This window comes from Raphanus sativus, chromosome 1 (genome assembly GCF_000801105.2).
Source record: "Raphanus sativus cultivar WK10039 chromosome 1, ASM80110v3, whole genome shotgun sequence".
In the NCBI taxonomy this organism is placed as follows: domain Eukaryota; kingdom Viridiplantae; phylum Streptophyta; class Magnoliopsida; order Brassicales; family Brassicaceae; genus Raphanus; species Raphanus sativus.
In genome coordinates, this window is record NC_079511.1 from 18,682,844 (window position 1) to 18,705,344 (window position 22,501).

The 22,501-nt window shown below is 34.6% G+C and overlaps 4 protein-coding genes and 1 pseudogene across 4 annotated transcripts; all 5 read right to left on the reverse strand.

The window, feature by feature from the left end:
• Nucleotides 1-984: 984 nt before the first annotated feature.
• Nucleotides 985-1,871, reverse strand: LOC130497438 (origin of replication complex subunit 3-like). Its single transcript, XM_056990216.1, has 4 exons — nt 1,863-1,871; nt 1,526-1,653; nt 1,266-1,433; nt 985-1,090 (listed from the first exon to the last, which is right to left on the reverse strand). The coding sequence occupies exons 2-4, from the start codon at nt 1,582-1,584 to the stop codon at nt 985-987; spliced, it is 333 nt and encodes a 110-aa protein (XP_056846196.1). The 5' UTR covers nt 1,585-1,653; nt 1,863-1,871.
• Nucleotides 1,872-3,634: 1,763 nt separating this feature from the next.
• On the reverse strand, nt 3,635-14,037 carry LOC130497439 (uncharacterized; annotated as a pseudogene).
• LOC130497440 (zinc finger BED domain-containing protein RICESLEEPER 2-like) lies at nt 14,037-15,951 on the reverse strand. The gene is made up of 5 exons (XM_056990220.1): nt 15,861-15,951; nt 15,702-15,811; nt 15,591-15,619; nt 15,356-15,504; nt 14,037-15,178 (listed from the first exon to the last, which is right to left on the reverse strand). The coding sequence occupies exons 1-5, from the start codon at nt 15,949-15,951 to the stop codon at nt 14,037-14,039; spliced, it is 1,521 nt and encodes a 506-aa protein (XP_056846200.1).
• Nucleotides 15,952-16,948: 997 nt separating this feature from the next.
• On the reverse strand, nt 16,949-18,355 carry LOC130498732 (glutathione S-transferase DHAR3, chloroplastic-like). The gene is made up of 6 exons (XM_056992303.1): nt 18,163-18,355; nt 17,810-17,900; nt 17,564-17,707; nt 17,352-17,469; nt 17,128-17,268; nt 16,949-17,035 (listed from the first exon to the last, which is right to left on the reverse strand). Exons 1-6 carry the CDS (start codon nt 18,353-18,355, stop codon nt 16,949-16,951), a joined length of 774 nt encoding a protein of 257 aa, XP_056848283.1.
• A 530-nt stretch (nt 18,356-18,885) lies between these two features.
• On the reverse strand, nt 18,886-21,669 carry LOC108859367 (glycosyl hydrolase 5 family protein-like). Its single transcript, XM_056991017.1, has 4 exons — nt 21,247-21,669; nt 20,761-21,008; nt 19,931-20,454; nt 18,886-19,338 (listed from the first exon to the last, which is right to left on the reverse strand). Exons 1-4 carry the CDS (start codon nt 21,646-21,648, stop codon nt 18,935-18,937), a joined length of 1,578 nt encoding a protein of 525 aa, XP_056846997.1. The 5' UTR covers nt 21,649-21,669; the 3' UTR covers nt 18,886-18,934.
• Nucleotides 21,670-22,501: the final 832 nt, after the last annotated feature.

Consider the following 22,501-nt stretch of genomic DNA (forward strand, 5'->3'; position numbering starts at 1 on the left):
TAGAATAAGATCTCGTCTATGTTCATAATAATTATACCTTTAATTGTATGTGAACCCACATAAGAGAAGCAATTAAAAAAACCCCACACTCATCTGTTAGACCACAAAATTGAACAAACATGAGCTAAAAGTCGCCAAGGAAAAAACGTATGCTGCTGGGTTTGTTCACTGTTCGTGGGCCTCACCGACAGGTGTCGGCCCGCGAATGGTGCATTTTAATTTTTTTTTTTTTAAATCGGCCAAAAGAGAAAAGAAAAAAAAAAAAAAAAAAAAACCCAAGTGGGTATGAGGGATAAACATGCTCTTAGATTACATGTGGAAGTACTGAAAACTATATAGTATAAGTAAGCTTATAATCGAAGTACTGAAAACTATTCTCAAGTACTAAGGCCTGACTGGTATAACTGCAGCGGTTGCGATTGCGGTTGCGGGAGTTTGCGGTTGCGGATGGTTGCGATTTTAAGTGCTTTCTAGAGATATGTACGACTGATACAACGGTTAGAAATTGTTGCGTTTGCGGGACTTTTATGACTGGTAAACTACCAAACAAAACATTTGTTAAATAATAATTTAACAATATTTTCATTTTGTATAATTATAAAAATATTAAAAATTATAATAATATAATAAATATAATATTTATATTTATAAAATCATATTATTAAATTTTAAAAATTTATAAAAAATATTTTGGTTTTAAATTTTTATAATATAAATTGAAATATATTTTACAATTTCTATTGTTTCAATTTAAATTTTTATTGGATATTTTTAGTATTGTTTTTATTTATTCTGTTTTTAAAAGAAAAAAATTTACCCTTCCGCAACCGCACGCAACCGTAAACGCTTGCTGGAACCAGCTTTTGATTTTAAGAGGTTTGAAGCTGTTTGAAGCGATTTGTAGTGTTTTGTGATTGTTTCGAAAAGCCAACAACCGCTACGAACCGCAAAAGCTGTGTTTGCGGGTAGTAGCGGAAAAAACAGTTAGCCCCTAAAGGCCACTCTTTGCACAAAATCAGGACGTCTTTTTGAAGGCATGCGAATAAGTCCAGCAATCTGAAGCTCCATTACAGCTCTACAAAATCGAGCTCTGTTGGAAACACAGTGTTAAGGAAAAAAACGTTTATGTAAATGCCCCTGCAAAAAATGAACGAATAAACACGGATGTACGTCGATGTTACCACCGATTCCACTTCCTGCACTCTTATGAATAACTATTAGTGAGCATTGTTTCGAAAGACGATGCGAATACAGAAAAAGGATACTGAATTGAAGCTTCAGCAGGTGGTTCTGGTTCTTCGCATCTATCTTTCCGTTTCTTTGATTTTGAAGTTGTCTTTGCTTTGCTATTCCGGGGAGAAAGTATCCTCTTGAAAGATTGGTACCAGTCATGGAGGTTGATAACATCAGCATGCTCTTGCGCCAGCGTGTACCTAGTTAATTAATTACCACAAATTTTTTCGTTGTAACACACACATCGAGACAAAAGATAATGTAAACACATGTAATAAAGTAAGGGACTCACAAAATCGATGTATCGTGCATGGAAGGCAACAGAGTTGTGCCTCTTTGGCTGCAGCACATACAGTGGAGGATATTGTGAGATTCTAGTAGATCTGATTGGATCCTGCCTCTCGGGTCTCCAAGCAAAGCCTAAATCCGATATATAGACATGAGATCAAGGGGAAAAAGAGAGGACGAAATCCATACGTAATGGCTATAGGAATCATTTGAATAGATGCTTTATGTTGATGAGAATGACGCAACAGGAGCAGCATATGATAATTGATTAACTATTACATAACTTCCAAGTAGTGGATGTATAGGTGAATCCAAGAGGAATTAGAATGCTGAAGACTTACAGATTGAAGTTTATAAATATTCACAAAAAAAAGAAGTTTATCAGCATTCTTGAAACAAAAAATTTCATGGAAAGGAACAGTCTCAACTGCCTTCATATATTCCCTGTCCCATACAAAAAGGCTATGTTTAGTTCGGAAAACACATACAAAATAGCTTAGGTGACATATTTCCATTTACGGCAGTCAATTCAAGAGCAAGTAAAATCCAACTACGCGTACATAACATCTTAGGCGACAATGGGAGGTAAAGTTCACCTTAGCATGAATTCTATGACTGCGGAAACCTTATCGGTCATGGCTTTAAGCTCCTTTTCAAGCTTTCAATGGCTCCGGGATGCATGCTTTCTGTCACATCAAAGTGAAACCTTTTTACTTAGTGTATATGTAAGATTACTTAACGACTGGGTAAGACTAACTTTTCAAACAGATCTACAGGAGAAAAGCCGGGAATTTGAAAAATGAGAAATTCTCTAAACTCATACATGGTCTTTATATTAAATAGACAACAATATACAGAGACTAACTTTGGGCTGGTAGGGATTCCTGGTCTCTGACCAGCTGCTTCCACAGTTCTCATGAACGGATGCAATTCCATTACTTTGTCATTAATCTAACAGCAAAGACAACCAAACAAGTAACATCTTTCAGATATCCAAAAAGATTCCAGAGTGTTGCTCTAGCTCAAGGAAATGAAAGAGACACTAACAAGAAAACGAAGTAAGTTCTTTTAGAGACAGATGAATTAAAAACCACATACAGAATATGCACAAGTCAAGAGCAATGGTTAAAACTTGATAAATTTTAGTTAATGATTACCTCACTGAACTCCGCAGTCAGTCTTTCCCAGCTTTTCAACAAGCTAGATAACTGTGCAGGTGAAAGATCCCTGTAGAAAAAAATTGAGTTCAAGAGCTTCAGTACTTTTCTTAAAAAAAAGATTTGGCAACAGAGATGCCATCTGAACAGATCCACAAGACAAAAGTATGTGCGGTCCCTAAATTTAAAATAATACTTGGCTAATATTGTGTGAGGGGAAAATTTCACCCTTCCTCCTTACAGCACAACTCACCAAAGCTTGCACAGAACCCGTCTGATAACACTGGTACGTCCTCAAGTAACGTGCTTCTGGGTCAAGTGTCTCACAGAATATGTCTAGCAATCAAAGTTTATCAAACTTCCCAGCTTCGTATATGCACTACAAAAGAGTACACAAAGAATCTGCTCATGTAAGACTATCAAGTAGCTCTTCCTATGATCATGAAACGCATTAAAAAGAGTCAACTGACCAAAACTACTATGCTCCAAGGATTAGGCATCCTTTGCAAGTCCAACAAAAATTGAGGCAGCATTTCACAAGTACTCCGAGTAATTTTATTCCTACGCAAATTGGTTATGATCAGAAATAAGTACATTCAATTTTCTATCCAGAAGCTCCAACAAGGATTGCATAGAAGACCGACACCAGTAACCTGCTCATCATGGAGGCAATGGATCATGTGCTATATCCTTCAATTTATTTCGTCTTCGATGTGTTAACAAAACTTTCCTAAATTCTGACAACGTAGTAGCAGTGGATCATGTGTTTCCATCTCTCGACCAAAACAGTGTAAACCTCCAGTTTCGTTGTCTTATCCAAACTGATTCAAAATTCATTGCATGTATTATAGGGAAACCCAGTTTATCAGCTTTTGTGTATTCATACGACTACCAGATATTGCATTTAGCATCAAACGTACAACAAAGACGGCACTAAAATTAAAAATCTGTAAATTTCAGAAAGAGTAGTCTTTCAAATCTGCTTTGGAGTCGTCGATATCAATCTCAGGCACGCATTCTTCAGCAGTAAGAGGGAGCAGTTTACGAGTCTTAGGCTTCAAGTTGTGTTTGTGCAAATCACTCTTACAATGCTCTCTGTGTTGCTTAGCTTCCCCAACGAACGTGTTGCAAGTGCTGCACCTGGTTCCTTTTCCTTCTCCTTCTGTACCTGTACCCATCTCTTGCTTCTGCATTTTTCTTGCTAAGTTCAACGACGGGATCTGTCTCACTCTCAGTAGGCAACAAGGGCTTGTTGGTCTGCAATACCATATCATCATGCTCATCGTAATGATCCATGCTTGTGTCACCTTCAGCATGAACTGATACAGCGAGTATCTTTAATCTCCCCTGCATATTCCTCACAAGGGAATCACATTCTCGGAATAGTCCCGGTTCCATCTCACAGACCTGCACAAGAATGTATCAACACAATCAGAGCAGGATTAGAGAAAAAAAACTGCTCAAAGCAATACAATCATTACAGTGGACATCTGAGTTCCAGATTCTTCTTGGGAGACAAGAGAAGTGTCCCATTCTTTTAGCTTTGAACAGGAACAGTGAGACGCAGCCTCATAGGAGAACGCTTTATAGGGAAGTGCTTCTGCAGCACACGGAAGACATCAAGAGCCTGCACAAGTTCAATAATCAAAACAAAAATGAAGCAATCTCGAAGTGGTTGCCTTGCTTTTTCAGTCTAACTCTCTTCTGCCCTACCGGCTGCACCAGCGTCTTCGACATCTCTCTCTCTCTTGTAAGTTTCTGCAAACTAAGTCGTTTTTCCCTCTGCTTGCCTGCAAAATGCGCTTTTGTTTGGGCTAATTGTTAGATGGACTTGAGTAACCAAATTAGCAATAGAAATTTAAGAAAATGGCAAATATTTCAACGTAATAACGAAACTAATAGAGAAATATCCTTTGAAAATCCTATAAAAATATTTATCATTAATATACCCACTAAGGATTCAAATGATCAATATTTCTTGTTTATTAAAAGAAAAATATTTAAAAATTTATAACATGTAGTTTTGTATTAAATTAAAAAGTGTTTATTCAATCCCTATTATATTATTAAAAATATTATTTAAGAAGTCAGTTTCCTATGTGTCTCGCTCACGTTAACTCTCGTAATGGTTGATTACACGGATACCTTTAATGAATTAAAATTATTACAATTAAATATTTTATTGACTTTTTATTTAATTTCCTTTTTTAAAATTTCCAAATAACATATATAATAAAAAGGAAACATTTATAAAGTTTAAAAGCAAATTTGAAAACGAAAATATATGCCTATATAATATAATTTCATTAAAAAGGAAAGTTCACAAAGTAGTAATATTCCATTTTTAAAAATAATATAAAATATACTTTTGAAGTAATAAAATACTTTATTTATATCTATATTTTCTTGATAAAAATATATATTTGTATATAATGTGATTATATAAAAGAAAATTTCACATAGATAATCTTGATATTAGAAAAATAAATATTATTTATTTTAAAACATTATTTTAAACAATACAATTTCGAAGTAATAGAAATATTTTAATATATCTATATATTTTTCTTAGATGATTACATACAATAATTAAGTAACATAAAAATATATATGTTTCATTCACTAAAAATAGTTTATAATTAGTATTATTGAAATGTTTTTATTTATTTCCATATATTTATTTGACTATAATATCTTTCAATTACAGCAAAAATATCTATAAATTATATTTTACTTATATAATATAATTTCTCAAATACACTCACAATTTTTTACTGTTTATTTTTAATAGATATTAGAAAATGAAAATATATTTTAACAGTAAACATCTTTTGATCAAATAATTTCAAAATATTTAAATTAAAATAAAACGATATAATTTAACAAGGTAGATATATTATATTTTATCATTATTAAAATTATATGTTTTCTTAATATAAAATTTGATTTTAAATTTTATGTTTTTATGTTTGTTGAAATCAACATAACCATAATCAAAATACAAAAGCAAATTTGAATTCAGATTTTTAAGATTATTTTTAAGATTATTTATAATAAATTTCAGTTTACCATTCAATAAATCTAAGTCAAAAAATTATTTAGAATTTATAAAATATTTTAATTACTGTAGATATTGATATGTGTTCATGAGCTTCCAAAAATATATGAGTTACTTATGAATGTAACTTCCTATTGATCATTGATAAATATATAAAAATACATCCACATTAAACGATAAATAAAAATAATTTGATATGACTTAATTATAGTAAAAATAATTATATTTCAGTTGAATTTGAAAGAATATATGCAACTTAATATACTCACAACATGAGTAACTCGACTAATCCAACTTATATCTAATAGCATAGATTAAACAATAAAAACATATAATTTTATGGTAATAATTAGTTTTATAAATATAAATTATAGGATGCATTAAAAGATATTAAGAAATGAAAATAAAATATTAATCAACTATTACAATTTAGTTCTTTTGTAAAATTTATATGTGTAGGCATGAGACTTCATAATATCATCGTTATATTAATTTATTTAATTTGAAATCCGACACTTTAGTTTTTCTCTTATTTCATTTTAAGCACAATATATCTTAATTTATAAATAATCATCCTAAAATATATTTACATATATAAGACAACCAACCAACCAACCTAAATGCAAATAATAAAATTGATCAAAATTTTAATATATTTAAATAAAAATATTATAATTGAATTCAAAGAAATAAATGTAAACCAATATATTCCAAATGATAACTAAAACGACTGTAAAAAAATAAAACTGACAGCATATAAAATATCTAAAATCATATGTCTTAATAAAATAATATAATATTATTAAAATAAATTATGTTTAAATTAATATTCAATTAAAAGTAAATAGCAATTAATTATTATAGTATATTTACTTTATAAATATTTATATCTGTGCATGAGCACTGAAAAATCACCTAGTTGTTACGTAATTGGAATGCTAATTTTGAAAATCCATTCAGAATTTTGTTAGTCAAAATTAAATTTCTAAGAAATGTTATATTATATAGTATATCCATTATAAATTACTAAACTATTAAAAGTCGCACATAAATTTTTTGTGATCAATATTTAATTTTTTTATGTAATAAGTTACAATGATTATAAAACCATATAAATAAATAATTTTATTTTAATAGGTGTTTATGTTAATAAATATATATATATATATATATATATATATATATATATATATATATATATATATTCATATCGTTAAATTAAACTATACATCATATGAAAATACATAATTATATTTTGATATTTGCATTGAACATATATTGAAAAGTTAATATTTTAATTTTGAAATCTTCATTGTTTTTAAAATGATTATAAGTTATTGAAACTATTAAACATCTCACATTAAAAAACAATTCATTGGTGTAAAATGTTTTTACACAAATATGTAAATAATCATAAAATCATATGAGTAGAAACCTCATTTAATAAATATCATATTAAAAATATATCATATATCTATGTTAATATCATTTAAATTATCTCCTCTAAGGAGATTATTGAGGTTTCTAAAAAATTGCAGGATGCATATAAGGATGAAGAGGAGTATTGGCATCAGAAAAGTAGAAATGTGTGGTATTCATCGGGGGATCTAAATACTAACTTCTATCATGCCCTAACAAGGCAAAGACGGATTCGCAATAGGATTGTGGGACTTTATGATGAGGCAGGTACTTGGATAATGGATGAGAATGGAGTGGAAAAGGTGGTCGTGAATTACTTCGGAAATCTGTTCACGACTACTGATCTTTTCAATTTTGATAATTTCCTGGAGGAGGTAACACCAGCTATCTCATTTCAGATGAATCAACGTCTTCTCCGGGTAGCAACGGAGGACGAAGTGAAACAAGCTTTATTTATGATGCACCCAGAAAAGGCACCGGGACCGGATGGAATGACCGCCCTTTTTTCCAGATTTCCTGGCATATTATAAAGGATGATCTAGTGGGATTGGTTAATCATTTTTTGACCACAGGAGAGATGGACCCAAGGCTAAATCTTACAAATATTTGTATGATTCCAAAAACGGAAAGACCTACACGGATGACTGAGTTGAGACCCATCAGTCTCTGCAATGTAGGATACAAGATTATATCAAAAGTGCTTTGTGAGAGGCTAAAAATATGTCTTCCAAGACTTATATCGGAAACACAATCGGATTTTGTACCAGGGAGGTTGATTTCAGATAATATTCTGATTGCTCAAGAGATGTTTCATGGATTGAGGACGAATAAATCTTGCCAAAATAAGTATATGCCAATAAAGACGGATATGAGTAAAGCATATGATAGGGTGGAATGGGATTTTATCCAAGCACTGCTCAACATACTAGGTTTTGATTCACATTGGACAAAACTAATGATGGATGTATTTCTTCGGTTCAGTATCGGGTTTTACTAAATGGTCAACCAAAGGGACTTATAACCCCACAAAGGGGTCTTAGGCAGGGGATCCACTATCTCCATATCTCTTTATTTTGTGTACAGAGGCGCTGATTGCGAATATTAAGAAAGCGGAACAAGAAAAACAATTGACGGGAATGAAAGTAAATATTAAGAAAGCGGAACAAGGAAAACAATTGACGGGAATGAAAGTAGCGAGAGCTTGCCCATCAATATCTCAACTGCTGTTTGCAGATGATAGTCTCTTTTTTTGTAAGGCACAGAGGGATGAATGTGAGACTATTCTCAGGATTCTGAAGGAGTATGAGGCAGTCTCGGATCAACTGATTAATTTTCAAAAATCGTCAATTCAATTTGGACATAAAATTGAGGAATCTAGGAGGCAAGAGATGAGGGATATATTGGGGATTCAGAATATAGGAGGTATGGGGTCATATCTGGGATTACCAGAAAATCTAAGTGGATCAAAGATACAAGTATTTGGATTCGTACAAGATCGACTAGATACAAGAATTAATGGGTGGACATTTCGGTACTTTACTAAAGGAGGTAAGGAAATGGTCATTAAGTCGGTAGTGACGGCTTTACCAAAACATGTAATGTCCTGTTATAGACTACCAAAAACTACTATTAAGAGGCTTACGAGTACGGTCGCAAAATTTTGATGGAGTCCCGAGGGAAGTACAAAGGGCATGCATTGGAAATCATAGGACAAGGTGTGCCTTCCTAAGGAGGAGGGTGGTTTGGGTTTTAAGGATATCTTGAATTTCAATACTGCAATGCTTGGAAAACAACTTTGGCGTCTAATAAATAAACCGGATACTCTATTCGCTAGAGTATTCAAGGGTCGGTATTTTAGGAACGCTTCACCCCTGGAACCAATCTGTTCTTACTCCCCATCATATGGATGGAGGAGTATCGTATCAGCTAGATCTCTGGTTAGCAAAGGACTAATTAAAAGGGTGGGAACAGGTTCATCTATTTCAGTATGGAGTGACCCTTGGCTCCCAACCACTCGCCCGAGACCTGCAAACAAAAATCATCACAACTTATTCCCGGAACTTACGGTTGACTCTCTTATTACTCCAGGTTCTAGGACTTGGAACTCACAAGCCATTAGGGCTTTGGTGGATCCATTGGATGCCAAGATTATTGAAAGTACACCTCTTAGTAGGTTTTGTATAGAAGATAAGGACGGCTGGCATTTCACCAACAATAGAAAATATATGGTTAAATCAGGATACGAGGTGGAAAGGGTCTACCCCGACAAAGAAAAACAACTAGCTTGCTATGGACCGACGGTAGAGGTGTTGAAAGCTTTTTGTTGGCAGGTTAAGTGTCCACCAAAAATAAAGCATTTTCTTTGGCAGATTGTATCAGGGTGTGTTGCGGTCAAAAAAAAATTAAAATCCCAAAGAATGCAAGGAGAAATTACTTGCAACAGATGTGGGAGTGCTGAGGAATATTTGAATCATGTATTCTTTGAATGTTCTCCAGCGCGGCAAATATGGGCGTTGTCAATTATACCAACAAATCCAAATGTGTTCCCCTCGGAATCATTGTTTGCTAACATGGATCATTTATTCTGGAGAGTCTTACCCAAGATGAATGATCATCAGTTTGCATGGATCCTATGGTACATTTGGAAAGCAAAGAACAACAAGGTCTTCAGTAACCTGGATGTTGATGCTAGGGATACACTAAAGCTGGCTGAGACGGAATCTACCATGTGGGCTGCGGCCCAAGATTTGACCATCCGATCTTCCATACCACCGCAAGTTCATCAGCTTCCCTCAATTCCAGGAAGATGGTGCTTTACCGATGGTTCGTGGAAGGATAAGGACTCTTACTCGGGACAAGGCTGGTTTAGTACTCTGGAAGGATATGAGGGTTTAATGGGGGCACGAAATGTTCGGGCAAGTATGTCTCCCCTTCATTCGGAGGTGGAAGCATTGATTTGGGCAATGGAATGTATGAAGAATTTACGACAGTTTCAGGTTACGTTTGCAACAGATTGTTCTCAATTGGTGAAGATGGTTTCGGAACCAGAAGAGTGGCCAGCGTTTGCAAGTTATCTGGAGGACATCAGGAGCTTACAAAGCAGTTTCCATAGCTCACAGCTTATTCATGTACCAAGGACGGCAAAGTCAAGGGCAGATCGTTTAGCACGCAGTGCCAGACAACAATCGTCTTTTGTCATTCACATGGATGCTGAGCTACCAGTTTGGTGTACAAAGTCAGTATGAGTCTGTATGTTTGATGACAAAAAAACATCATTTAAATTAATTATACATCATATACATAGATAAGATTGATTGTTTTGATATATTTATCCTAAAATGATTGCGGAAAAGAGGGATCATTTAATTTATATGCGCGGATTTCTTAGTCATTTAATGATATATTTTTATTATTTCATAATATGCAGAAGAATATAAAATAAGTAATAAATATAAATATTTATTCTGAACAAACGCATATCTTAACCTAAGTATAAATCTCTTTAATAATTTTAAATCTTAAACATTTCTAAATCTCATGCAAAAAAAAAGAACAAGAGAATAAACTCCAAAAATCGAGCAATAACCAAAATAAAAAATTGACATATAAAGAAAACAATATTGAAGATAGGAAGGATATGCAATATCTTTTTAATAATTTTAAATTTTAAACATTTCTAAATCTCAGGCAAAAAAAAAGAACAAAATGAGAATAAACTCCAAATCAATATTTATATAGAGCAATAACCAAAATAAAAAAATGACATAAAAAGAGAAAAATATTGAAGATAAAAAAGATTGACACTTGAATGTAAATTTCTTATAACCATAATTAACTTTTAAACTGCTAAATCATGATATAAACCCGAGTTGACATATTTTCATTGTAACTGGATAACAGGCTTGAGATTCTTCGGTCTAAATGTTAGGTTCTTATGCGATAATTTATTTTTAGACCTAAAATGTTTTTAAAAAAAGGATCAGCTAATCAGTAAACAAATTGTGTAATTAACAAAAAAAAGTTTTAAGAAATTTATTTCAGGGCCAAAAATATTATTCAACCAAGAATATAAATTTTATTTTTTCATACAATATTTTTTAAATAATTTTCATATAAATTCACCATGCGCAAGGCGCATGTCTTATCCTAGTGTTTTAATAAAGAGGTAAATTACATCTATACTCTTATGATGAATTAATTTATATTTTATGATTTAGAGTTAAGGGGTGAAGTTTCAGGATAGGTCTAAATTAAAAAAATATATTAAAAGTTAAAAATAAAATTAAAATATATTTTTAAAACATATTTTCGAATTTAAAAAAAGAAAATTTCTGAAAAAAATTTTAAAATTTTTTTATAAAATGTTTGAATTTGAAAACATATATTCCGAAACTATATAAAAATTATTATTTTTTATCTAGGGTTTAAAATTCTTTTGTCTCTTTAATAAAATCTATGTTGCTCATTTTGTATTTGAAACTCAAAAACTTAAAAATGATCTATTTGAGAGAATTGCTCAAACTAATATTTACGACACATTTGATCTGGTTATATCCTTTCTATTTATTAGGAACTATTCCATATAAAAGAAGGAAGAACCATCTATATCACACGTTTATTGATCTGGATACATGAGTGTTTTATTATATATCATCAAAGTAGTATAAGATTCAAACTACATCCACAGACTCTAAATACTACAACCCAAACTCTCAACTATTAAACTCTAAACCATAAAACCAAATCACTAAACCATAAATCAGAATATACATTATAATATATGTCCATAATATTTTAAATAAAATCAAAATTTTAAAATATGTAATATTTTGTTTTTATGTGCAAAACATAGTATATATCTTTTATAAATATAAAATAATATATAACAATGAAAACGAAGACAATGTCGATGACATTGTTTAGAGTGTACAAAAAAATTATTTAAACCCTCTACAAATAATATATAATAGAGGATGAGATGTAAGAGAAATAATTTGGACCATATGATAAACAAATCATATTGAATTTATTTGTAATATTTGTCTAATATTTGCGTGAAATGAGTTTATATTACAATTATGTACACAAAAATGATAGACAAAAAATATAAATTTGACAAAAATAACATATTTTTATATTTAAAAAAATAGTATAGAAATGTGGGAGGAATAAAAAACGATTAAAATAGTATAGTAGATTGATATATTATTTTAAAATACATACTCACTGTTAGATATGATTTTGTAAAAATTATAGGCAATCTCGTATTTGTTGTAACCAACTCCCCTATATATTGAAAGTGTATACAATGTAAATATTTGATGGAAATCATTTGTCTTACATTGAATCAGAGTGGTCATCCTGAATACCATGTAAATAACATATCTATACTATTAAAATTTAAAACATAAAGTCTTTTTTAAGGTGTCTTTCTGTTTCAGTAGTATTTACAAGTCTCTGCTACTGAAATATTTTTAGGCTATGATTTTTTTAAATTATGTATTTTCCTAATTTCTTTTTAATGCAACACCAAATCATTTAAAATTTCTTTCCCCTTTAAATATAACTAACTAACTAAAGATGTTTTGAATTTCAAAGTCGAGATCTTAACAAAGCTTGGATTTTTTGTTGTTTCATGCTTAAAAGTTTGGAATTTGAATGTTTTCCATTGTAAGTGCTTCCTCTCCACCATGACTACAAGCGAGCTTATAGGCTATGTATCCTTTATATATTTGTAAGGTTTGTTTTCTTCTTCTTTTTCTTAAAGTTTGTTCTATAATTCATTAATTACACAACTTATTTATTTGATCTGCTGTTTCTATTCTGAAATACACTCCCAGGATCTGTTTTTGTCTTTTGGGAGGAGTGAAGTGGCTCGGAACTCAGGAGATCAGGGACAAGTGCAACAAACAAGTTCGGTTAACCAGGGTTTTCTTTTACTTTCTGTTTTGTCCAGTTTAGTTTCATATGATAGGCCTGGGCGTTCGGTCCCCCGATCGGGTTCGGTTCAGGGAAACGGGTCTTCGGGTTTTTCGGTCTTAGCTTAGACGCCCCATTCGGATAAAATACTCTTTCAGTATGGTCTCGGTTCGGAATGGGACAGGTTCGGATCGGATCGGTACTTCATTACAAGATCCGCTAAGTTCCAAAGGAACAATGGTTCCGGTTCGAGTCCGGTTTTTGTAACCGAAAGTAACTGTAAATAACCGAAATAAACTGAATTGAACCGAAAATAACTCATAAATCCGATCACATCCGAAAACAAACATTCATAATTAAACACCAAAACATAACTTCCTCTAGTTCAAAATGTAGAAATCAATAACCGAAATGAAAAACAAACCATAGTACTAAAGAAACAGATGCAAAAGTTCAAAATCCAAACACAAAAAAGGGAAACGAGTACTGCTTGAGCTTCTTGAAAGTCTTGAGAGTCTTGACTTAGTCTGCTTCAGGGACAGGAACCTTGTCTTCTTGAGGGACTGTGGCTGTTTCATTCTCTGTAAAAAGAAATAAAGAATAAAAGCTTTCAATAGAATCATTTAGGCAAAGTAGTAAATGGCAAATGAAATTTTTTTTAACTCTTTCAAGCTTGTTAGCTTCTTCAAGATCAGACAGAACCTGAGCATTTGTAAGCTGCCTTGACTCCATCTTCAAGTCTTGTTTCATCCATTGCTCAGTACACATAAGAACCTCCACCATATAATGAGTTAGGCAACTCCTATGCGGGTCAAGAATCCTGCCACTAGTGCTAAAAGCACTCTCAGAAGCAACAGATGATACTTGCATTGCAAGAACATCCCGAGCAATCTGAGATAGGACAGGAAACTTCAGAGTGTTTTTCCTCCACCATGAGAGCACATCAAACTCCACTCCTAACATCAAATCCGGGTCTCCATACTTTCTCTGAGGTAAGTTTCCAACTCATCCCTTTTCTCTCTAACACCAATCTCGTTTAGCTTTTGTTTGTACCTAAAATCCATCCTCCTATAACCAGCACAGTCGTCAACTAGGTCCATCTTTTCGATACACTGGTCTTTTGGCTTCTCTTTGGACTGAGATGAACTGTCACCCGGATCACCACGGCTGCCATGTCTTGCACTGTGTTCCTTGAACAAACTTCTCAACACACCAATCAACGAGTCATACATCTCCTTGTACTCGATACTGTCTGCTCCATACAACTCCTCAAAACACATCTTTGCAAGCTCCAGCTTGTTGGAAGGATCAAAAACAGTGGCAACCACCAACATCATGTTCATATTCTTGAGACCATCCCAATACTTGTCAAAATTCTTGTACATCTCAGACGCCTTAGACTTCAAATCAGGATCTGGACTGCTGCTGAGACCTATCAGATCGGTTGCTATCGTCACTATCTCACCATAGCATTTGTGCGCGTTGAGAGAGGTTGAAGCTGATGCCACCAGTGTAGAGTTGTAGAAGATCATGAGGAACTGGCATAGCTTATCAATGGTTTTCCAATCCTTAAGCTGAGGAGGACCGATCCTCTTTGCTCCATTCTCTATCTCGCAGAAATAGTCGTTGTATAACCTGTCTTCCGCCTCCATCTTGTCAAGTGCCACCTTGAACTTAGTGGCTGTTGTCAGCATCAGGTAGGTGGAGTTCCATCTTGTCTTGACATCCAAAGGTAAGCTGCCTCTTGTAATCTTGCCTGAATCGACCTTACACTCAAAGGACCTTAGCTTGTTTGTGTATGACCTGAAATAGGAGATACCATTCCTAATTGCAGCCACGCTGTGATCTACCTCAGCCATTCCATCTCTGACAATCAAGTTAATTATATGCGCACTACACCTCATGTGCAAGAACTCACCATCTAACACAAAAGCCTGGTCAGAAACTAAGGCAAATGCAGAATGAAACTTCCTCAGAGCAGTACTATTAGCAGAAGCATTGTCTACTGTTATACAGAACACCTTCTCGATTCTCCATTCAGCCAAACATTCTAGCAAAACAGAAGCAATGGTCCGACCTTTGTGATCTGTGATGTGCTTGAATCCTATGATCAGCTTGTTTAACTCCAGTACTCATCAATGAAATGCGCAGTGACAACCATATAACTAGCGCCTGCAAAGAAGATACAGAGAGATTAATATCTAACAAGTTATGCAAAAACTGTATATTGGTTAATGTATAATGATCAAACTATAAGCTGCATATTGATTAAAGTTATTACCTGTTGTTTGCGAAACCCAAATATCAGTAGTGATAGACACTCGTTGTTTATTGCATGAGAACCATTTCTTCAGTGCCTCTTTCTTTTCATTGTATATCTTGACAATGTCTTTTCTCGCTGATCTTCTTGAATGAGGAGGTGTAGTTTGCCTACAAAAAAATCAAATCACACCACATTAATTATAAGAAAATGAAACACTAGATGAACAACATATATAAGAAGTATTTAAGCTAACCTTGTTACAGAAATGCTTCCAAGCCACGCCTTCAACAAATCCTAAAGGCAGTTGTCCTAAAATAAGCATCTCGTTTGTTGCTTCTCTAAATATAGAATCCGTGAATTTTGCCTTCTTCAGCTTTCCTTCCTTGTCAATAACATCCTGTTTATCAGCTTGGCCAGCTTTCCACGCCTTATGTTCCTTGCAAATTTCATGATGCTTCCTCAGGTTTGATGTCCCTGATGAGGTGATACAGGAGAAATCCTTCTGCAGTAGTTGCATAAGCACCTGTCTCTGTCCTCCTTAGTCCTTGTGAAATGCAGCCACATGTCTGATCTTGCTGGGAGAATCCTTTAAGCTTGACTTGCTTGAGAAGCATTCCTTTTCACTCGGTTACTGTCTGGAGTTTGCAAGTCTCTCTCATCATCTTTGCTACAAGTTCCTCGACCAAGAGAAGAATTTGAATCCATCTGCGCAAGAACAAGAAAAATAAACAGTTTAGAAATCACACACAGATACACATAACAAAGAAGAAATTAAATTAATAAACTATCTTATAAATATTCCAAAACTAAATTGATCAAAGCTATAAACTGTACTCGATTTTGAAACCAAATGCTAAAGGTATAAATCGTAATCGATGCCTAAACAAAGCTATCCCACACTTGTAAATGATATAATCCGTGAATATCAAAACTTAATAGATGAACACACAAAATTTCGTATCGATTTCAAACTTAGAGGATACCAACCTGTGATTGATTGTTAGAGGTTGCGGATGGAGCACAAGACTGAAAGATTGGGATATTTATAGTGGCCATTTTGAAGCTTTTGCAGCGCATGCGTGATTGGATCTCGAGGAGTTTCGTTTGGGAATTAGGGTTCGCCAAACCGTAGAGGAAGAGGAAGGGCCGAAGAGGAGGAAAAGTCAAGGAATTCTTCTCGGAACTAATGAATTACACCAACATAATTATTAAACATATAATATCGGTTTCCAACGGTTATTAATGTGGACCATGGTTCTCTACCGAACCGACCCGATGTCCAAATTATTGGAAATGTAGCACCCAACCGGGTATTTCGCCAGAACCGTTACCGTACCGGTACCGACAATTCGGATCGGGTTAAGGATCGGGTTTCGGTTATGGTTAATTATGCCCCGGCCTAGCACAGACGATTGCAATATAGTTTTCATTCACTGTATAGTCTGTGTTTATTGCTCTGGCGCGCCACACTTATTGTTAACAACACTTGAAGAAGATTTGATTATTATTATTATTGTGTTTTTACATTGTACTAGAAGGAAGCAAGAGAGAAGATTGATGGATCTCTTGACTTGAGTGATGAGGCCAACATCTAAACCATTTTTTTGCTCTTTAACCCATCACCTTTGGTCTCCAACCAGCAATTACATCCTCTGTCTGCGCCTCTGTTTTCTTGAACGATTCCCTCGAGAACACATTCTGTAACAAAACCATCATCATCCGAGTGTGGTAATTAGTTAAACCGAATGAGAAGAAACTGATCGCAAGAGGAATTAAAAGGGCCTTATTACCTCCATGTAGGATTTGAGAGAAGGAAGTGAATCTGGAACAGACCAGTTCTTGAAATGTCCAAGTGCAATCTTCATGTGGTATAACTTAGGCGCCAAGGACAAGTCTGCTGCTGAAATCTTCTCTCTGTTTATGTTAGGTCCCTTCATAGTTAAGGAAGTAATCAAAGATGTAACACATAATCGAAGACTAAGTTATGGAAGAGATCAAGACAGAAAGAGCTTACATTTTCTTTGAGATAGTCGTTGAATGTACTAAGCTCATTCAGTAAAGCTTGCTCAGTTCCATCTCCTGAATCTTTGCTCTTAAGAAAACCGATAAACGTGGAGAAGATCTTGGACTCACTGCGGGGATAAATTAGAAGTTACTAAAACTGGAAGATGCAAATTTTCAGCCAAGGAAACCATTAGGTACACAACATAGGGACTGAGAAATTACACTGAAGACTTTTCGGGTGGGGTTGTTAGAGGAGGCTCAGGGTACTTGTCTTCCAAAGCTTGTGTTATGACATCAGAATCCGGAACCCATTTCCCATCAAACTTCACCACTGGGACTTTACCTTCTGCACTAATTTGCAAGAACCTGGAAAAACATTAAACAAGGATTAACAACACATTGAGAAAAAGTAATCAGGAACCAATGTGAACTCCAAAAAGCATTAAGAGGAGACCCCCAAGAACTCACCACTCTGGCTTGTTACTCAAATCTACCATTTTCATGTCATACGTTACATGTTTCTCCTCCATGGTCAGCAACACCCTTTGGCAAAAAGGGCCTACCAACAACATAAATTATGCATTTACTCAACTCATGGAGTAATAGTAGACATAAAAGCAATCAAGTTTGCGTTTTTTTATTATATACCATTTTTTGATATAGTTTCAGATTTCTAAACTAAGAAACAGTCTAAGCACCAATTACGTTAAAACACAAAATGCTTTTTAAGTATCTATCTGCAAGGGACAATTGAGCAAAAGATGAATAAAACTTTATCATCTACATTTTAAAGTTTCAGTCAAGAGAGAGAGAGAACTAACAGTCTCCGAGCTTGTTGGGTGTGGTGATGGAAGCTTTGACGCAGATTTCGAGAGGAGCAGCCGCCAAAGCCATCGTTCCGAACCGGGCGGTTCTTCTCGGTTTAGTCAAACCGCACCGCTTGATAAATCCGGCGCGGCTGACTGACGCCGACAGAACACCGGCGGTGCTTGGTTGAAACCTAAGGCTTATCATATTTTTGTCAGTGTTCTGGTTGATTTTCCAACAGTTCTTTTATTCAGACCGTAGACTTGTCAGATGACTCACATAATCTGGAGAATTCTCAGTGGCTAAGTTGACTGACACGTGGCGAGTTTAAGATTTCACGTAACTACTAATATGGGCCTCAGTTTCTTCAACACTGAGCCTACTTTGTTTTACTCATAGTAGACCAATACTATTGCAAGAATAGTTGGGTATTTTGACACAATTTTTTTTTCTTTTTATTAACCTGGAATATCTCATGCTTATCAAAAAATGTAGACTAATCGGCAAAAGGAAATACAAGCCATGGATAATCCCTCTCTACGGGTATGAGCCGTAAACATAGATCCATAAAATAGGTTGAACAGCGTCTGAACCTCTTTCCTTACCATTTGACTATGATATCCCTGACTATTTTGACACAAAGTTTCAATATTGAAATTTTATTTTTCAATTTAAGAAATTAATATGAACATCAGAACATGCTCGATCATAATCTTGATTACATATATATTGTCCCGAGTATAAACATAAAGAACATGATCTTTTTATAAAGAAAACAAACATAATTTAAAGAACTTTGAACCATTGGCTCGCTGGGTCACAAGAAGCATCCTTGGTCAAACACTTGCAAGGTTTAGCGACGATGCTGTTGTCACGTTCATCCACATCAAGACATAGCAACGAACCATTACTGGTTGTCTTAAACGACAAATGCATGTGAGTGGCTGAGGTTTGTCCCAACTTAGAGCACTTTGTGCCAACTCCAAGTTTCACCTTCTGTCCAACAGCATCTGGAGCCTCGACGCACATTTTGTTACTCCAAAGAATACCTTCACTAGGATCAAAGGTCGACGGCTCGGCTTTACGGCATTGTTCCAATCGAAGTGTTGGTAAATTGTTTGAGAGATTACTGGTGACGCAAAGGCCCGTTGATGGGTGGAAGAGAAGTTTTTTGGATTGTAGACCGGGTCCTACATATATGCAAAGTTCTATATATTTAGACTTTAAAATATTCATGTTCACAAAATTAGTTGGACATTCACGGTCTTGATATAGAACTTACACAATACTTGTATGGCAATTATTATTTTTTGAGTCCAGTTAGGAGATTTTAGAACAAAAAGCACTAGTGGTACGAAAAATATACCATTGAAGGGGGGGGGGGGGGGGGGGGGGGGGGCATATGTATGGACACAATCTTGGTAATCCAAAAACAAATATCACCATAAGAGGTATATATATTAAGATCCAAACCTAAACATTTTATTTGGATGTTTATTAACTTAAGAAATTAAAATTAAATATAAATTAAGAAAACTCAGGATTATGTACGTGTCTTTTTGGTCAGATTCAGAATTATCTTTGAAAATTCGAGGTCTAACTTATAATCTAACATTATATATATTTTAGGATCCAAAATATATATATATATATATATGATGAGTTCATTTTTCATAATTTTGGGTTATAATTATAGTTTTTTTAACTCCAAAGCCGCATTTTATATTATACCATTTTCTTTCTAAAGTATATATAGAGAGAGGAGAAAAAGAGAAGTCTGACCTCTAACTGGAAGTTGAATTCCGGAGAGTTTCTGCAAGTAAGTAGAGTTGGCGACCTCTTTCCAGTTAGGATCCAAAACGCCAAAAGTCTCAACCACATGTTTTTGACCGGTTCTCAAATAATAATCTCCGGTTAACGCCCAAACCGCCCAATCCAAATCATTCTCCGCAGCCCAAGCCACCAGACAATTCATATACCGGTTTCCGCTAACGTCACCGCTTCTCAGGTTAGCCCCAAACTCAGTCAAGAACAAAGGAAAGCCTCTACTCATCAAGAATCCTCCGTTATGTGTGACTTTTTCGATGATTTTTGCGCAAAAATCGTTAGAGTTGTGTTTCTTCCACGAGTCTCGGCCGTCGGAGAAGCTGTACCAATGTTGCTCGAAGACGAGTTTGTTAGTGAAGCTGACGTTGAAGAAACGGTCACGGAGGAAAGAGAGGTTTGTGTCGTAGTCGATGCCGGAGAGGATGACTAATACTTCAGGGTTTGCGGCGTGTACTGCTTCTCCTCCTTTTGGCATGTACCTTCACGTAGCCATTTACAAGTTAATATGCATGCATGCATGTACTTGTTTTTCTTATATATATGTGGTCTTTTGACATTGTATAGGTGAAGCCTAGGCTCCTAGCTTATGTCTGTATGTATTATGAATTTTATCCAAACTCTAAAGAAAATAGTGAACTTAGCAATTTTTTTAAAAAAACCTAGTGAAAAATGAAAATACTACAAAAGGTACAAACACATTTACTTAAATAGTCATTTCAAATATTTTCATGTGTTGCATACTTGGTTATACTCTAAATGCAATATTAGTAATTTGGAATGCGTACCTGAACCAGAGGTCAGGGAAATCTCTGGTGCCACGTGGTTCGTTCCTAAGGCTCATGCCAACGACATTAGTGACATTGCGGAAAAGAGTAGCCATCTTGCTCAATCCCTTGGCCCAGATGGCGGGATCAAAGTTAGGGTATTCGAAGAAAGCGTCGAGGTCGTTGTCGCTGCAACACCATCCTGGCGTTGTCAAGTGGTTGTCTAGTATCACCATCACTCCGTTTTGTCCAAGGTTCGATACCACTTCCTGATAACAATAAGCAAAATAAACATATTTATATATATATAGAGAGTTCCATTATATTGGGATTCCATCGAAAATGTTTCATTTACTTTGGTTTGGTTGATTTTTGCTATTGTTTCGAATTAATTATAGCTAGCCAGAGGTGGACTTAGAAAACATCTAGGTCCGTCCTTGCAGCACTATTGAAACACACCGCTTTATATTGTATCAATTAAACCAATGCCATACCCAAATATTTTACCTGGAATGCATTGAATATGGGAAGGTTAAGGATTTTGGGGTTGTGAGTTTGAATGCCAAGAACATCATCAAGCAGATTCAACCTTTCAAAAGACTGTTTGACGGTAACTTTAAGAGCCAATGTGTCATTAGTCATCAAATCAAGAGGCCAAGTGAGCCTAACGCAGTTAAATCCCATTGAGACAATCTTCTTGGAAATGGAGTCTAATGGTTGTTTGCTTAGCCCTTCAGCCACCGCGGGCTGGAGATGCGCCGGCCAGTTCACGCAGGCTAGCTTCACTCTTTGGCCTTTCTCGTCCACGATCCATCTTGATTTTGTGGAGAGAGGGTAGCTTGTGATTAGCTTTGGAATCCAAGAAATGAATAAGAAGACGGAGATACACAAATAGATGGATCTAGTCATTTTTTGTTGTTGTGTGTTTCTTTGTTTTGATTTTGATTATCTTCAATTTGAATTTGATTCGCAATTTATACGTATCGAAGAAGTTGGTTTAGTTTCTAGTTGTTGGCAGATTTTACGTGTTTATGGTTAATGATTGTTTTTTCCAACAGAAGATATTGAGGAAAAACCAACAACAATCGACAATGCATGATGTTAACCGATTCTGTATATTTCTAGAGAATTTTAACTACTTTAATAAGACTTTGATATGTTGCATTATTATAACACTAAACAAAAAAATTATGTTACTGTACTTCTCTTATATTAGATAAAAATAACCATATCCTTTGATCTTGTAATTCTAATTGATCTTGTTGTTCTGTTAAAACAAAAAGGTAAAAACAATTTGAACATAGTATTGGTTGATTACTTGTTAGAATAAGATCTCGTCTATGTTCATAATAATTATACCTTTAATTGTATGTGAACCCACATAAGAAAAGCAATTAAAAAAACCTCACACACATCTCTTAGACCATGTTTATTGCAGGTATATTAGAAGCAGTGGCGGTCCCAGCAAAAAATTTATGTGGGTTCACAATATAAAAAAAATATTAAAATGTGTTGACTGGTTGAGTCGAACCCAGTATTTGTGGGTTCAGTAGTGCCATTTCCAACCACTGAGCCACAGTTTCATAATGAAAAATAGCATACAAACAGAAACTTATACTATTTTTGCGGTGTCAATTGACCCCACAACCTTTCAAGTGGGTTCGCCCCTGCTTAAAAGGGTTTCAAGGGAAAAAGTAGACTGTGGGGTCCACAAAATTGAAGAAACATGAGTTAAAAGTCGCCAAGGAAAAAACATATGCTG

Coding starts and splice junctions, on each gene's coding strand:
- LOC130497438 (XM_056990216.1), bottom strand. CDS start 1,584: ATGTGCTGCAGCCAAAGAGGCACAACTCTGTTGCCTTCCATGCACGAT. Junction 1,434..1,525: donor ATGCACGATACATCGATTTT/GTGAGTCCCTTA, acceptor TTAATTAACTAG/GTACACGCTGGCGCAAGAGC. Junction 1,091..1,265: donor CCTGCTGAAGCTTCAATTCA/GTATCCTTTTTC, acceptor TGTTTCCAACAG/AGCTCGATTTTGTAGAGCTG.
- LOC130497440 (XM_056990220.1), bottom strand. CDS start 15,951: ATGCTTCTCAAGCAAGTCAAGCTTAAAGGATTCTCCCAGCAAGATCAG. Junction 15,812..15,860: donor ACTAAGGAGGACAGAGACAG/GTGCTTATGCAA, acceptor TCACCTCATCAG/GGACATCAAACCTGAGGAAG. Junction 15,179..15,355: donor TTGGGTTTCGCAAACAACAG/GTAATAACTTTA, acceptor AGCTGATCATAG/GATTCAAGCACATCACAGAT.
- LOC130498732 (XM_056992303.1), bottom strand. CDS start 18,355: ATGATAAGCCTTAGGTTTCAACCAAGCACCGCCGGTGTTCTGTCGGCG. Junction 17,901..18,162: donor ACCCAACAAGCTCGGAGACT/GTTAGTTCTCTC, acceptor TGTTGTTGGTAG/GCCCTTTTTGCCAAAGGGTG. Junction 17,470..17,563: donor CCACCCGAAAAGTCTTCAGT/GTAATTTCTCAG, acceptor TTATCCCCGCAG/TGAGTCCAAGATCTTCTCCA.
- LOC108859367 (XM_056991017.1), bottom strand. CDS start 21,648: ATGACTAGATCCATCTATTTGTGTATCTCCGTCTTCTTATTCATTTCT. Junction 21,009..21,246: donor CCATATTCAATGCATTCCAG/GTAAAATATTTG, acceptor TATTGTTATCAG/GAAGTGGTATCGAACCTTGG. Junction 20,455..20,760: donor TTCCCTGACCTCTGGTTCAG/GTACGCATTCCA, acceptor GGCTACGTGAAG/GTACATGCCAAAAGGAGGAG.